Source organism: Melospiza melodia, chromosome 1 (genome assembly GCF_035770615.1).
Source record: "Melospiza melodia melodia isolate bMelMel2 chromosome 1, bMelMel2.pri, whole genome shotgun sequence".
NCBI lineage: Eukaryota > Metazoa > Chordata > Aves > Passeriformes > Passerellidae > Melospiza > Melospiza melodia.
In genome coordinates, this window is record NC_086194.1 from 153,680,155 (window position 1) to 153,696,192 (window position 16,038).

At 37.6% G+C, this 16,038-nt stretch overlaps 1 protein-coding gene across 5 annotated transcripts in view; it reads left to right on the top strand.

The window, feature by feature from the left end:
• RUNX1T1 (RUNX1 partner transcriptional co-repressor 1) overlaps positions 1 to 16,038 on the top strand; it is a 115,298-nt gene that overhangs the window by 74,056 nt on the left and 25,204 nt on the right. For all 5 annotated transcript variants that reach the window (XM_063172613.1, XM_063172621.1, XM_063172637.1 and 2 more), the window contains 4 exons: positions 3,172 to 3,353; positions 11,010 to 11,260; positions 12,602 to 12,687; positions 13,318 to 13,519. In XM_063172613.1, the coding sequence (XP_063028683.1) occupies positions 3,172 to 3,353; positions 11,010 to 11,260; positions 12,602 to 12,687; positions 13,318 to 13,519 (721 nt within the window). The remainder of the gene's footprint in view (positions 1 to 3,171; positions 3,354 to 11,009; positions 11,261 to 12,601; positions 12,688 to 13,317; positions 13,520 to 16,038) is intronic.

Genomic DNA, 16,038 nt, shown 5'->3' on the forward strand with positions numbered 1-16,038 from the left:
CAGATAATAAATAGACATTGAATTGCTTATCTTTCTACCAGTTCTGGTTCACAGGAAAATCAGATCATTCAACTGCAGAAACCTTCACTGGCCTTTTGGTGCATATTTTCTATATTAATATCAAGCAGCGTTTAATCTCTTAAATTTAAGTGGTACATGGTGTACATGTTCAGTACTGCCAACACTGTTTTTCAATAAATGTTCTGTTCATATTTAAGCATCAGTATAAATATGATTTGATAATTTTGAGTTACTCAGGCTCTCTGAACAAATTTGTCTTAATTTAAATCTTTATTTTTAATACATCTGTAATAATTTATTTAAACTTGCAATTATAAAAACTTCAAAACTGAATTTTATACTATGTTCTAATGAAGCCTTTTCAATTTAAATTATAAGACTCAAAATGTTTCTCTTGCTGATGGAGGAGGCTATGATTCCACCTAAATCTTGAAAATATAAAGCCCAATCCAAAACAGAAGTGGAGCATGTTTCAGACACTGAAGTGTGACAATTTAGGGTGGTGGAAGCCAGTAAGGCCATGTTTTTTTGCAGTCAGAGTTTTTTTGGTTGAGAACTGGTTTGTATCTCTCACATGCAGAGGTACAGAAGTCTGTATATCCGCATCAGCAGCAATGGGCTGCTGCAGGTGTAGAGAGCTGCCTTTGCTATCAGAGCAGAACCTCTGCACAATCCTCTGTGTCTAAGGCCATGTTGGTTTCAGAGTCTCTAGGAGTACATTCAAGTTGCAATAGGGAGAATATTGATGTTTCATTCTGCATTCAAAATTAGTTCTCGTTATCTTCCCAAAAATTAGTTCTTCTGTATCAGGGCAATAGGGACCAGAAGCAGTCTGCACACTTGACCTACCTATAGAGAGGTCCTGATTAATCTTCTCCCAACAAACAAATTATTTATTAATATATGGTTTGATAAAGATTGTTTAGAATAATGTTTTGAGCAGGTTGAAAATACTTGAGTGGAACTATAAGTTTTTAAATACTGCTTTTCTTGACTTCAAGTTATGTATTTGTCTAAATATTACATTGTGCTATTACAAGCCCAAATTATAAGACATGCCAATCATAGTTTTCTTTACTAACTTCTAAAAAATTAAGCAACTGAATGTATCTGCTTTTAATAAATGTATTAAAAGCTATACATGCTTGTTCTGTGCAAAGAAAATCTGTTCAATCTATCTAGATAAATTTATCTGCCAATGTTCATGTTTATTGTTAAAGGGCAAGGATGAACATTTCTTTAGGAGAAGGTAAACAAGTAAAATAAATCACAGTTTTTGCTGAACAGTTCAAAATTTGGTTGTCTCTAGGAGCATCTATACATTAAAAAGGCCCTTTTTTGTTTGTGATAGTGGAAAAGGAACACAAATATGTTGTTTCTTCCTTCATTACTCACCTCCTAAGTAGCGCCTTCACATTTCTACCTCACAGTCCTGCTGAGATGTAATACATCTTTTAGTAATGTACCACTAGTCAAATTCTAGATCTGATTCTTTTGTTTCTTCCAGATATTTATTTGTAAATATATGTGAACTTTTCCAACTATTTTCTGCCACGCAAGGCAATTGAAGTAGTCGAGTGTCTTGACTTGTATTCTGTGTGAGCTTTTTAAAGAAACAATGAAATTAAAACAAGTGAAAAACACTGCTCACAACACAATCAGTCCATCTTTCTGATAACTGAAAGAAAATAGATATTTGGTTCTTTCACAGAATATTTCCATTCTGTGCAGGTCTGGAAAGACCTCCATATTCCACAACCAACTGTCTTTTCATCCTAGGAATAACTGATAACAATTTCTATTTTTTTCACCACTATTAAAAGTTTCATATGTACTGACTATTCTGGCATTTTTTGTGGCACAGTGGTTCTGCTTTTATGGTAACAACAGGTGCTGGAGCAGTTGTCATTGTTATAATGCTAACAAAGTAATTTACCAAGATCCTGATCTCAAAACTTTTCAGACCATCTGTTTTTTGTTTGGTTCCATGCACATTACTTTTAGACCTTTTTTGACTTCAGAAGTATTTTCCTGCTTAAAAAATAAGAGGTTTTTTGGTTTTGTTTGTTTGGATTTTTCAAAGTGAGAGTTATTTCAAAAGCAAAGGAATCCCCTGAAGTTCTTTGTCTTATCTTTAGTTATTAAAGGTCATGAAATTTAATCGAATACTTGAAAATTCTGAGTTAAAAAATCATCGTGCAATAGTGATGGAACAAGAGAGGCACATCCCTTTATGGTACAAAAAATAATTACGTAAAAATGAGTGGCCTTTCTTAGTATCTATGTTGGCATGTGCTGCAAAGAAAGGAAGAGGTTTCCCAAGATGTGTAACTATCTCTGCAGAGGGAAGGGACATATGGTTCCACCTGCTCTGGCAAAGCATATGACTAAGTATGACCTCAGTAGATGGGCAAAATGTGCTGCCCAGTGATCAACCAGCATTTCAGTTCTCTTTGTCTGAGTCCTGGTAATCTCCAGGCCATGACCCATGTCCCAGTGGGGCCATGAAAGAACAGTCAGAAATCCTTCAAGCTACATCTGGCTAGGAGGAGGCTTGTAGCCCTCTGGGTGATTAACTGAAGCTCTGGAACGTGAGATTTTGTTGTAATCTTTATCTTAATGTGCAACTGCAAGTGTAATGGGAAGGCTGAGGGCAATCCTATTCTCAATCCTGTTCTCCCCAAGGCCCTCAAAGAATGGTGACTGAGGCAGCTCATAGAGTTGCAGATCCCCTGGTTTCAGACATTTTCCAAGTACTAACTGCAGTCTGAATGGGAAACAAAGGATTGTCACTTGTTGAAAACAGCTGCTCCATAGGAGATTAGGTTTTAGACAGTTAGAAAGCAGAAGTCAGCCAAAACAATACTTTTTCCCCCTTTAAAGATGTGGCACTCAGACCTGGTTTTCTCACAGCATTTACTGTTTTCTGTTACATTTTTGGTAAGCTCCCATCCTTCTATGCATATTTAGTACAGCTATAGCCACTTTTGGAGGCTGCCTGCTTTCAGGCAGCTAACCACAAACCTAGCTGGGAATGATGGCAGCAGTTTCAACTCAAGGCAGGCTGTGCTCTAATTTCTAATTTTTCTCCTTCATCTCTGTTGAAACTGCTTGCAAGCTGCCCTCTTAACCTGTGCTGCTCTCTTGCAGGCCAATCTGCCCCTGCTGCAGCGGGAGCTGCTGCACTGTGCAAGGCTAGCCAAGCAGAACCCAGCCCAGTACCTCGCCCAGCACGAACAGCTGCTTCTGGATGCCAGCACCACCTCACCTGTTGACTCCTCAGAGCTGCTTCTCGATGTGAACGAAAACGGGAAGAGGCGAACTCCAGACAGGTGAGCAGCACCACACCTTTCCTGTCCTGCCCACAGTGTGGTGCTGAGCTCCCCCAGCACAGGGGCAGCATGAGGGTGGGTGCTGGGGGGATACTTGAGCGGTGTTCCCTGGGTGCAGGTCCTTCACATCCAACATGACCATAAGTGGTACATCCACCACATCTCTGGGAAACCAGTGTTTCACCACTTTCCATATTAAAAATTTCTTCCTAGTCTGAATCTACTCTCTTATTAGCTTAAAATCATTCCCCATGCCCTTTCATAACAGGTTCTGCTTATGCATGTCTGCATATACATACCTACATACATGTGTATATATAGAGAGAGCTGCATACGCATATATATTCCTGAGTATATAAATATAATACATGCACACACTGATTCAGTCGCCTCAGGACATGCTGTGGTCATATCCACACAGAAGTAATGGTCAGCCAGTACTGTATTACTTTGTGCACAGTATTTCAGTCATGTAGTGCCAAGCAGCAGATCATGCCAGCTCCATATACAAGTCCCTTGCATCTGACGTTTTGTTGAACTCCACGTTAAATGTGAGGAGAGTCGCTAGGCATTTATATTGGGAAGTACAGGGCAAACCCCAGAGCACACTCAGGGCTTTGACTCCTTCTGTTGTGCCATATTTCCATATCCATACATGGAATATGCATAAGGGTATTTCTTTCAAAGAGGAGAAATGTTCACTGCAATCTGTTTTGTTGTTGAGTTGAGGAGAGTCCATGCAGAAATGGGACAAGCGAATGAATGTGTGTGAAGTACAGTGGCTTTAGGGGTATGGAACAGTTTTTATTTTTTGGAATAAAGTTCTTTGCTTAGTGTTACAAGGGAATTACTCTTGTGGTTATTTATTTTTAACTGCCTTCCTATGCTAATGTTAGAAATTCAACTGGCATTTACATTTTACCTTTGGGAAACTCAGGTATTGTATTTTTCATTGATTTGTTTGCCATGGGTTTTATTGGTGGAAAACTTTTATTATACTTTTCTGCCACATACCACTACCTGTATGCCTGAGGTATGCTAGTATCCTAGTTATCTTTTAAATGAAAAAGATGTTTTGCAAAGTCAAGAAGCCTCATAACTTTTTACAGGTGACATTTTTGTGTTGGAACAGGCTTGAATGGCACAAAAATAAACAGAAAACAAAGTCTGAAAGCTCACAGTAAAACTTTAGACTTCTCATAGCCAGAAGTGAACAGTAAAATCTAAAGTCACATAGCCATTACATAGAGAAAGATGTGACAGTATTTGAAATTAGTTTTCTTGAGATTGTGTTTCAGAAAAATCACAATGAACCAGCAAGAAAATTAAGGTATAAGCAGAAAAGCTCCTTTTATATGTAGCTACGTTCTTTCCACCAGTTTTTTCAGACTTCCAGACCAAACTGAAGGAGCTATTGGGGTTAATACAAGCATATTTCTGCACCTCAGAAAGATGATTACTTTTTGGACATTATACGTGTATTCTCTTACTATATGCAATGAAATAATTTTTCCAAAGCTGAAATCTAGTAGCTTGGTGTAGTTCTGTATATTCTCAATCTTTGCAGAGTAGTGTAGCAAAACATCTGTTTAAAAGGCCTCTTAATATCTTGTGTATGGCTTTAATGTCAGCATACTGTACTCCGGTTCAGTAGCAGACACAACATTTTTCCTCTAAGGAGATAGACACACATGAAATGATCTCATAAGCCAGTGAGGTATTGCTTGACAGAGTACAGACAATAAGCGGGATGTTCTTTCCCGACTCACTCACTGTTTTCTTTCCTGTTTGTGGAGAGGAGTATTGCTCATATTTCCCATAAGGCCACAAAGGAAAAATGTAAAATAAAGTCTTTCCTTTGCATTTGGAATAATGCTCCCTCTCTTTGAGACCCTGTTTGACAGTGTTGAATTTTGGTTATTTTGTAGTAAGTACTGTCTCACCTGTGTTATCTTCAGTCCTGCTTGTGAGGGAGAAGATGGGTGACACAGGTAGAAACTAGGACAAGAACTTTGTTATAAAACCAATACAGGGTCTTTCCATTACAAAAAGGCCATAAGATTAGCACATAAAAGGACCAGCAGATCAGGAGAATATTGGATTTTAAAGTCAGCCTTCATCTTTTAGTTAAAACTGAGGCCCAGACGTAGAGATATTTGTGTATGGTTTATGAATTTTCTTCTCAGCATTTCCTTTTAGTTAAAATACATACAAAGGCTCTTAAAATTCCTGAGTCTTTGCTTGAAAGTCAAGTGCCTTTGGCTTCACAACTGAAGTCTCTCTTAGGCTGTGAACAGTTGGGGAGCAATGCAGCATTTGGGGTAAGGGGTGGACATTTTACCTTCCATTGTTGTGGGTAAGAGCCTGTGTTTGAATTCCCAGGGTCCAGGGAGGATGTAGCATGGGCTGTCCCATTGGCCTGCACACTCCAAGGTGCAGCAACTTCTGTCAGTTGCAGCCTGAAGTTCAGCTCCTTAGTTCTGGGGAAGTGGTGTTTCAGAAAACCCATCCTTTCTTTTTGACCCTGCAACTGTTTGCTGTAATGAAAAAGGCTCACATGAAAAAGAGACTGCCCAGTGCGCTCATTGGAATGTTACCGTGAGCTTAAAAAATAAGTTGCTTTTGTTCAGTGTCAAGCAACCCCGTCACTGGTTGGTCACATCTACGTCTCCATTGTCTATGACTATAATAAAAGCTATACAGAAAAAAATGTGTGGTAGTGTTGGCTAAGCCAAGTTCAGTGGAGTTGTCTTGTGCACTCAAGAACATTTGTGCAACAGATTTAGTAAAAAGAACAAGATGCTTTTGGAAAGATTCTTAAATTTATGGAATTGGAGTCTGCATACCTTTTAATTTGGTTAATGTAAGTAAAGCAACCACAAAAAGCTGTCCTCAGAGGCTGAACATGCCTAGACTGAGTGAGTTTTGAAACCAAATACTTGGCTGGCTTTATACTCATTACACTATTAATTATTTTAATTGTTTACAGAGGAGCATGAGCAAACATCTGGAAATATATATACCTTTTGTTTAGAAATATAAGTAATTTTCTAATATACTAATAAAAATTCAGCAGAAGATAGCAGACATACTTCAAGGGAAGGGTTTCCTGTGACTCCATGGCTAGTAAATGAAAAAAAATTTCTCAAAGGCCACCTCTTTCCAGGAGAACTAAGTGCAGCTGGAATAATTTTGATTGCAGATGTGTGTCTTACTGAAGTAAACTGTGGTATCTTTTTCACTTCCCAAGGTATATGCATAGATATATATTTATATGCATAGATATATAGTTATACACAGGCATGTATTGTATATAATGTATATGTTATATATATATACATACACGTTTATATTTTTCATTTGGGCATGGGTAACTGCATACCATGAATTCCATTAGAGGAAGAGTGCAGTAGAGGATTAGGCAAAGAAGGTGGAACAAGTGTTACATGTAACTACAGCTGCCTCGTGATTTTTTGTTGAAGAAAATCCACATACAGTATTTTTTTATTCTGCTTATAATCTCTGAACCTTTTTTGCATATCCATTTTCCAATTCTTGTTATTTATCTGCATATCCAAGTCTACTGTATGTGAGGTTTTATAGAGCAATCTGACAGTCAAGCTTTGTGTTTTACTGAATGTTTTCTTGGTGCATATGGTCTGACACGGATGAGCAGCCACGGTGAGATTTTGGAGTCTATTAAACTAGCTCATTAAAAAGATCAATCTGTTTCTGTAATAACACTGGGAACCATCAGTCACTGCAAGAGAGGAAAACTGACACCTGAGGAGACAACACATTTTGGTAATTTGTTCATGACATGTCATGAACAAAGTGTTCACTGTGTTTTGTTTACAAGTTTTGGAGTTTACATTCTACTGTAGTAAAGCAAAGGAACTTGGACCACAGTGAGTTTTTATTTTGGTGAATGAATGCTTAATTATAAATCACATGATTTAAAATACATTAACAACAAAAAACTTTGCTAATTATTCATCCTTTGAGCTTGCTGGAAAAGGCTGATGGCATGTGAGCATGCCATGTAGTGACTCTACATTTATGACAGTTCTCTACTAAGTGGATATAGGATAACAAAAATTTCTGTTAGAATAGCATTATTTTGAGTGAGAAGAAAACAAAAGTGGCTATGATTGTGTTGTGACTTTAGAAAGTGCTGCTGTGGTTGCAGTACACTTGGAACCAATGACATGACATAGGTGTCGAAGGTACCTGGGCACAGAGATAAACTTTGATAATACTGTTAGTAAATCTTATTTGAAGAGGCTCCTCAGTATCTCAGTAAGGTGAAGGATGCTCACAGCTCTTACATCTGTGCTCCTTGTATGCCGTGTGTAATTATGAGGAACTTTAAAAGAATTTTTGTAACATGAATTGTTAGCAAGGCAGAAAAGTAATTTTTTTTTTCTGTAACACAGTATTATAAACAGATACTTTATTCCTGCAAAGCATTATCATTTGTTTGATTCATCAAACCTTTATTGGTGGAAGTCAGTTTAAATCAAAGCATCTTGCACAAATAGTAGATGAACAGCTTTGTCTCCTTCTTGTAAGCTGGCTTTAGTGTTCTTTGAATTTGTGTAATACTCCTGATCAGGTTAAACCAAATTTTCTAGCCAAGGCAGTTTTGCATGGTCAGATTTTCTACCCAGGAAATTATCCATAAATTACATAATTTAAAACTGAAATCACAACCTAAAACCAACATAAATTCCATTAAATGCATACAGGCTAAAAAGTAGTGTCTATTCTGCTGTCTTTAATCTAAGTAAATCATGGCTTTAAGAAAATGACCCCTTGTGTGTTTATAGCTGAAGGACTTCATCTTTGTCATATTAACAATTTTCCAAACAACACTGTTGATTTATAGGCACATCAAGGAAAAAGGTGTCCAAGAGAGTAAGGAAAAAAGTTCCAGTTATGTTTCCTACGCATTCACTGTTATTTCCACTCTACAGCTTCTGGTTACTTTGCAAAATCAGATGAAAGCAGATTAAAATTGTGATGGTGTTATATTTGGAACTACTATTCACATGGGTGTGCCAGTTACTGGGAAACAGGAGTGCTTCCTCAGGCACCTGGGAAAATGCTGTTGCCCCAAGGGGGTTAGACCTAAAAGAATGAGTAGGACTGAGATCAGACTAGTAGGTCAAATTCAGAGCATCTGAATTATGGCACTCTTCAGTACCTCATCTTTTATCACTCTATTCAGATATAGTAAATTTGGCAGCAGTTCCTGTTCTGATGAGGTTTTCTAAGTTGTTATCTTTTTATATATTTTTATGTGCTCAGAAACAAAAAATGAGTTTATGTACAGTCTCATTCTGGTATTATGGTAAGCTGTTTATTTGGTCAGTGCAGAAAATATAACAACAAATTGTAGAATTAAATTTTTACGCCCAGAAAAGACATAGCAAAAACATCATTTCAGTAAATATGTTTTCAAGAGTCATGCTAGTTTCTATGTTAGTCAGAGTTCAGTGGATATGCTGATGTGTTTTCCAAGCTAAAGTAGTGCATTCCAGTTAAGGTAATTAAGTACAAAGCAGTCTTAAAAACCACAGAAATACCTGTAAATTAGGTGCAAATATATACATTTGTATGAAAATATATGACTTTAACATCAAGCTGTAGTGCAGAAAAGGAAAACTGGATTCCCACTTGTCCCAGTTTTATTTCAGTGACCAAGTCAATGAGTTATTTAATTGTTTGCTGTTTCTGACTTTTACCCATCGAAGTTAGAGAACATTCTAATTGTGGTACTAAAAGATTTATGTGAGTTATTAGTTTGCCTTGTACAGACAGAAAAGTCAATTTCTTTTGCTTGCATAGTATTTTGACAACTGGAGGATTGGCACACTGACTTTGAGTAAATATGTGCAAAGAAAACACACGCAAGCCACTAAATGCAAACTTGTCTTGAAGAGCTGTCAGAAACATCACCACCCATTGGGAGTTATTGCAAGCAGGTACATCATGCCCAAACTAATAAAAAATATATGATGGACCTCAGATTTTCTTGGTTAGGCGTTTTCACAGCCATGCTGCATTTCTTTTGGAACAAGGTACATGCTCCACTTTAGCAAAGTATGTCTTTTATATCTGCCCAAATGAGAATAGATGTCCAGCTGTGCTGGGGAAAGATTCTTTCCTTTTTGCCAAATTACAGTTTAGTAAAATATATATATATATATACCTGCAGCTTCTCTGGCATTAGTAATTTTGGTGAGGTCTCTGAGAAATTGCTTCACTCCTTCTGAAAACAATGCAGCCCATCTTTTAATTTCCTGCTGCTAATTACAAGATCTTAGTTTGATTCTCTCTCTCAGAGGATATTGGCAATGATTTGGTTTCATCTTTCCTCTCATTGGCCTTAAATGGGAACCTGTTGAGGGGTGACAATACACTGCTTCCCCACAGATGGTCCCTCAAGGGTAGTTGATTGGGGGAAGGTTTGTTGTAGAGCAGTTGGTTTTAACAATAGGCAAACAAGAAAATTTGCTCAAATTTACCTTCAGTGTCAAAAAATTGTGTTATCACTAGGAATGATACATTATGCCATCCCTTTATTCCAGAGGATAAAGTTCTTTTATAAAAAAGCTGGAATATAACAGCAGCTTATGGAGAGAGGAATGAAACCTCAGTTTGCAATATTTATATATAAGAAACTTTCTGATCAAAACTAATATTTTAACTGTAGGGTGTTTTTTTTTTTTTGCTTGTTTGTTTGGGGGTTTTTTGTTTGTTTTTCCTTTTTTTTGTTTGTTTGTTTATGAGTTTTTTAAAATACAGTTTCAATGGAGAATTAGTTTGGAGTGAGCTCAAGGTTCTCAGGCAGAGGTGTCAAGTAGAGAATTCTTTGGAAATAGCTGATAATGAATTTAATTAAAGAGTAACTAGAACATAAAAAAACCCCTGTCCTTCTCCTCAGTAGCTCTTCCAAGTCACCTGAGCATAAAGCCCCTGTCTAAGAGTAATGGAGTGGGAAGTCCTGAACATTACTGAGGACTTGAGTCTAGCCACATCTTCCTGCAAAATTAATGATAGTCACAGCACCTTTGCCCAGATATTGCAAAAATCTCTGAAGGATGCATTTCTCATCATTTAGAGTCAATTCTTCCCCAAAGTCTCTGTGTGACATTGATCTTGATGGGAGCTCATGGTATGCTGGGCTTCAGCACACTGGCATTCACTACAGTATCCTCTTGAAAACAAAACCATTTCTTGAATGTCAGGTTTCTCCTAATCACTATAACCTGTAGCACTACTGATTATTGGAATTTCTTGGTCCCTAATTTCATGTATCAGTTGTTGGTTTCACCTCTGCAATTGCATGTGTATCTACGCCGTCAGTCTGTGATCTCAGCAAAGGCTCCTTGCTCTCCAGCCCCTCGTTAGGTGGCTCTGTCAGAAGGTCACCCTGATGGTATTTCTCAAGTTACAGGGATGGTTAGACAAGGTGAATGAGTCCTTTGTATGTTTTGATTCAGCAGTGTTATGAAATGTTCTGCAACACCACACATTTGGAGCAAATTGAAGAACAATCTTTCGTTCCTGAAGCTGCATGTGTATGTGGGGGTGCATATTCCCACCTTCTATTCACTAAGTGCATTAAAGTTCCTTTGCTTTGTTTTTCAGAACCAAAGAAAACGGCTTTGACAGAGAGCCTTTGCACTCAGAGCATCCAAGCAAGCGGCCCTGCACTATTAGCCCAGGCCAGCGGTACAGTCCAAATAATGGCTTATCTTATCAGCCCAATGGTCTGCCTCATCCCACCCCACCTCCACCTCAGCATTATCGTTTGGATGATATGGCCATTGCCCACCACTACAGGGACTCATACAGACACCCCAACCACAGGGACCTCAGGGACAGAAACAGACCTATGGGTAAGGCACGTTGATTTTCTGCATTGTTTTTTTAGGTTTCTGTTTCCCTTGTAACTTTATTTTGTGAACAGGACTTTTTTATCTGCAGTTCAGATGTAGCCTTTATGGGTGTTTGTCCATCCAGCTGCTTCTAATGGCCTTATTTCAGATCTGTACTTGTAAAAGTGGATTGAATTGTGTCTCTAAGAAAGAGGGACAGAAATGGAAGGAACCTGTGTTTTCAAAGCTATATGGATGACATGGACACTCAGGTGTATGGCGGGCCAGGATAGGTAGAGCCTTTTTCTTCTAATGTCAGATTTGTGGTGATAGCAACATCAAAATAGCTTGATTTCAGTTTAGAGCAGAAGCAAGTTGTTATCTTTCAAAAAAGTGGTTTGTGTGTGACATGTCCACACAAACATGGGTGGAGGATGTGAACAGCAGAAGCACCAGCCACACCCCATGCAGCACAATTTGATTTAATGGAATGCCTGATACTCTTGGATTTTGTTTCACATCTGCACTTACTGTTCTTCCTTGTTTAAAACAAATCTTCAGTAAAAGAGCAACACTTACAAATATTCAGCATCTGTATAGAGGAGGCTAAGCAAAGAACAAGTGTTGGTTCCCCTTGAGTGTTGATAATAAATACTGGCTTGGTTGTATCATGTTGTCAGCTGCTCTGATATATGTGCTACATTTGAACCACATGTTGTTTAAACATCTGTGGAGGGATGAACCCTTAATGATGCTCTGTTGACATGGTAGTAATTACTGTATTTAGTGAAATAACACTGAGTTTATACTAATATTTTTTCAACTCTCTGAAGTACAGCTAGTATTATATGCAGTGAGTTACCAAATAATTGCAAACGAAAAATTATATATTGTATTATGTTATATTTATGTATACAGTAATTGTGCAGAGTCTGAAAGAGTTATGTCCATTTTTGAAAGGTCATCTTGCAATGTATAGAATTTACAGAATTTAAGACATTAAATTGGACAAAATAGTAGCATCTTGTGTGAGGAAAAGTACTAAAGAGAACTTAGAGCAAAGTTGTTTTTTTTTTTTTTTTTTTTTTTTGGGGTGGTTTTGGTTTTGGTTTTTTGTTTATGTTTTTGGGGTTTGTTTTTTTTTTTTTTTTTTTTTGTTTTGTTTTGTTTTTTTTTTTTTTGGTTTTTTTTTTTTTTTTTTTTTGGTTTTTTTTGTTTTTTTTTTTTTTTTGTGGTGACATTCCTGATGCTAGAACGGTAATATATGATGGTTCTGTCTATAGGCTCTTTTTTTTTCTGGTTTTTTTTTTCCCCCATAGAGGACTTCCAACATTGTAAACATAATTTGCTCCTCTTTGGCAGGGTTGCATGGCACACGTCAAGAAGAAATGATTGATCACAGGCTAACAGACAGAGAATGGGCAGAAGAGTGGAAACATCTTGACCATGTAAGGGCTAAATATCCATTTATGTGTAATTGTCTGAACAGAGGCCTTCCAAGATAGAATTTAAAATTTTTATTTTAAAACCTATCTGAATTCTATGACAGGTTTTGAAAGCTTTGCTTATTAAATCAGAGGGCTTGATGTTCCCCATTGGATAGTTCATACCAGGCCTTGCTGATAAGTGTCTCCTGCATTATCCTAATTATTACAGTCTGCCAATAGAGGAATGGACTTTCTCTATAAACACTGGATCTGGGGCTTGGATTTGTTCCTGAATTTATTATCTCTTGTAAAATTTGTAGACATCAGTTCTGGACCACATCTTGTGTCCTCTCCGGTGCCATGTAGTACTAGTGACAGGGTTGTAGCCTGTTCAGTTTTTTTCTCCTTGTCTTTGCTCTATTTCCTGTAAGTCCCTATCTGTATAGTTTAGGATCACCCGTTAAAAAGGAAGGGATTGTCATTCTTAAAACAAGCCTAGAATTTTTCAGCTATAGTTGAGGTTAACAGAGAGGGACTCCTTCATTATTAAAACCCATGCACTCAGTACATTGATGTTTTCTTTATTATGATGTCACTCTGTGAACAAAAATTTCTTCTTTGTTTCTGTGCTCCATCCACTGCTGTGAACAGTTGTTGAACTGTATAATGGACATGGTGGAAAAAACCCGACGATCTCTCACTGTCCTACGGCGATGTCAGGAAGCAGACCGCGAGGAGCTGAATTACTGGATACGGCGGTACAGCGATGCGGAGGATTTAAAAAAAGGCGGAAACAGCAGCAGTAGTCATTCCAGACAGCAGAGTCCAGTGAATCCAGATCCAGTTTCGTTAGGTACAGTATCCTCATTGAAAATCGTGTGCTGATTCTCTTTAAGCTTAGCTAAGTGATAGATGATGTTTGCATTTGTTCTGATTCTTCTGCTATAGTGATGATTCCTCTCTTGCTGACTGCTGGATTCACTATAACTCTTATGCCCAAACAGTAGTGTTTCTGGGTGGAATGGCTTGAGGATTTTTGGGTGATGCTTGGTAATTTGCTTTCCATTCTGCAGAGTCTGAGAGGGTGGGGTGAGAGGACAGACTGTCATGTAGGGAGGCAGAGCAGTGAGATGTGCACTGACTCTCTGTCCTTTCTGACTCTTTCTCTTTCCTGATTGTTTAAAAAAATCTGTCGGTGCTCCTGGATTGCAATTTGAAATAGAGGGCTTTCACCTTCTTAAATCAAATTCCTTAACTTGGAAGTTGTCTTTCTAAGGAAATGGAGTTGTAAAGTTCTAGGCACTTCTTAGGTGCACTTGGTTTCTGTTTAAGAAAGGAACAAGATCTGGAATGCTCACACTCATGCATGCATGATCCTCCTAGGTCTCTGTCCATCACTGCAGCTTGTGCAGGTGTGTCTGAGGACTGTTTGTTGTATATTTCCATGGAGCTGTCCAGGCCTTGGCTCAGGCAGCAGAGTTTGAGCTGGGTGGGCTGCAGCCACCTTACAAGGACCAGACCAAACAGCGGGGCTGTCCTCCCTGCAGACCTTCACAGTCACTCTCACACAGTGAGCACACAACTACTCTGAGAGGACTCTGCTCTATAAAAACAAACTTTAACTTGGGGTCTTTCTGTGAGTTACTAGTATTTTGGCCTTTTTCTGCCCCATCTCCTCACTTTAATAACAGATATGATAAAGCAACATCTCAGTGATACCTTTTTATTTTTCTTGTTCTTTTGAAAATGTCAGGAGACTATGCTTGCTTGTCTAATATTGCCTTATAAAAAAATAAATTGTCTGTATCCAATGCCATCTACTCAAAATCATCATAAATTCTGTTCATTACTAGAATTCCAGAATAGAATCAGTAGAATGTGTGTTATTTTGCAACTATATTTTACCTGTATTTTCCCTTTGCCTTTAAGAATAACTTACCAAGTCAAAAATTTATTTAATTGCAAATAGAAAAACAGAAAAAAAAAATCTAGTCCCATCTCCATCATTCTCTTAGTAAATTTCTAGAGTTACTACTGTAATATTTGGTGCCTCTTGATAACAAACAAATCTTTTTTGTGTGAATGTCAAATTACTTGAGTCAATAGCTCTATAAATGTGCTCCAATCAGTGGGAGGAAGGGTTATGGAAATGCTTCCATAGTTCACTAATAAGTCTAGTCCCTAGAGGAGCCCTTCTCAGAAAGTATTCAGGTAATGGCTTGTATGAACAGTGCTAAATGTAATGTAAAGGAAGACTCATAAATACGGCATCTGAAACATCAATCACATTTGCAACTTCAGGAAGAACACTTGTGAACAGATCTAAAGCAGTGGCTCACTTCTCTAGTGAAGCTGTGATGCAAAAAGAGACAGGCCATGCTGCTTGTGTACTTAGTAGGTAGAAAAAATGAATGTTCTCTAATGAAACTGGAACTCATGACATTCATCAAAACTTCATAGATAATATTACAATCCAAGAAAAATTGTCATCACCACAACAATAGGTACGTAAGATAAAATGAAGATCAAGCATACAGTTAGATCCCTATATTAGCATTTGTTCGTGTATATGTCAAGATGAATTCTTGAAAACAGCAAAGTCTTCTGGCTTAAAAGATAGTTATACAGCACAGGCTTTGGCAGTGGATACATTGGTCAGCTCTGCAGTACTGTGGGTACAAATGAACTGGTTGGAGTCCATTCAATTTTAACACATCCACTTTGGTTATTTGGTTGAAAAAGTACTTCTGAGACTCACAAACATGAAACTTGGATCGCTTCAGTGATGTAGCATCCATATCAGTTGTAAATATTGGTTAGAAGTGCTTTTATGTCTGACATGACAGGGAGAAAATGCTTACTTTGGAGTCTATGGAAAGCTAATCCTTATATTTCCTCAAATCTGGTAATAATCTAGTTAACAAAATGAAAATCCCTAACATTCAGAGGTATAATGAAACTAAAGCAGTGTCTGTGAGCCTTGAGATGGTTTAGGGCTTTTTTATTTTAGTTTTGAAGTGGGGGAAAAGGGATTGGAAATTTCTCCAATATTTTAATTAAAGTACCACAGCATGTAAATATTGGGAAGTTTGCTACAGAGATTCTAAATATCAGTGAATTCCCTTTGTACCTTTTTTTTTTTTTTTTTTTTTTCCAACAAGGTAATCCAGCCTTTAAATCTATCCTGTCATCTCCACTAGCAAGAGAGAAAAAAAAGGGGGCCATATGGCTACATTATCTGTGCCTTTGTTTCTTTTTCTTTACAATTCAAATATCATTCCTGAAGTTTTAACTTCTCATTACAAACATACCACAGTCTTCATAGATAGGTCTTGCTGAAAAACTCTGACCTGAGATCTAGTATGGATAATT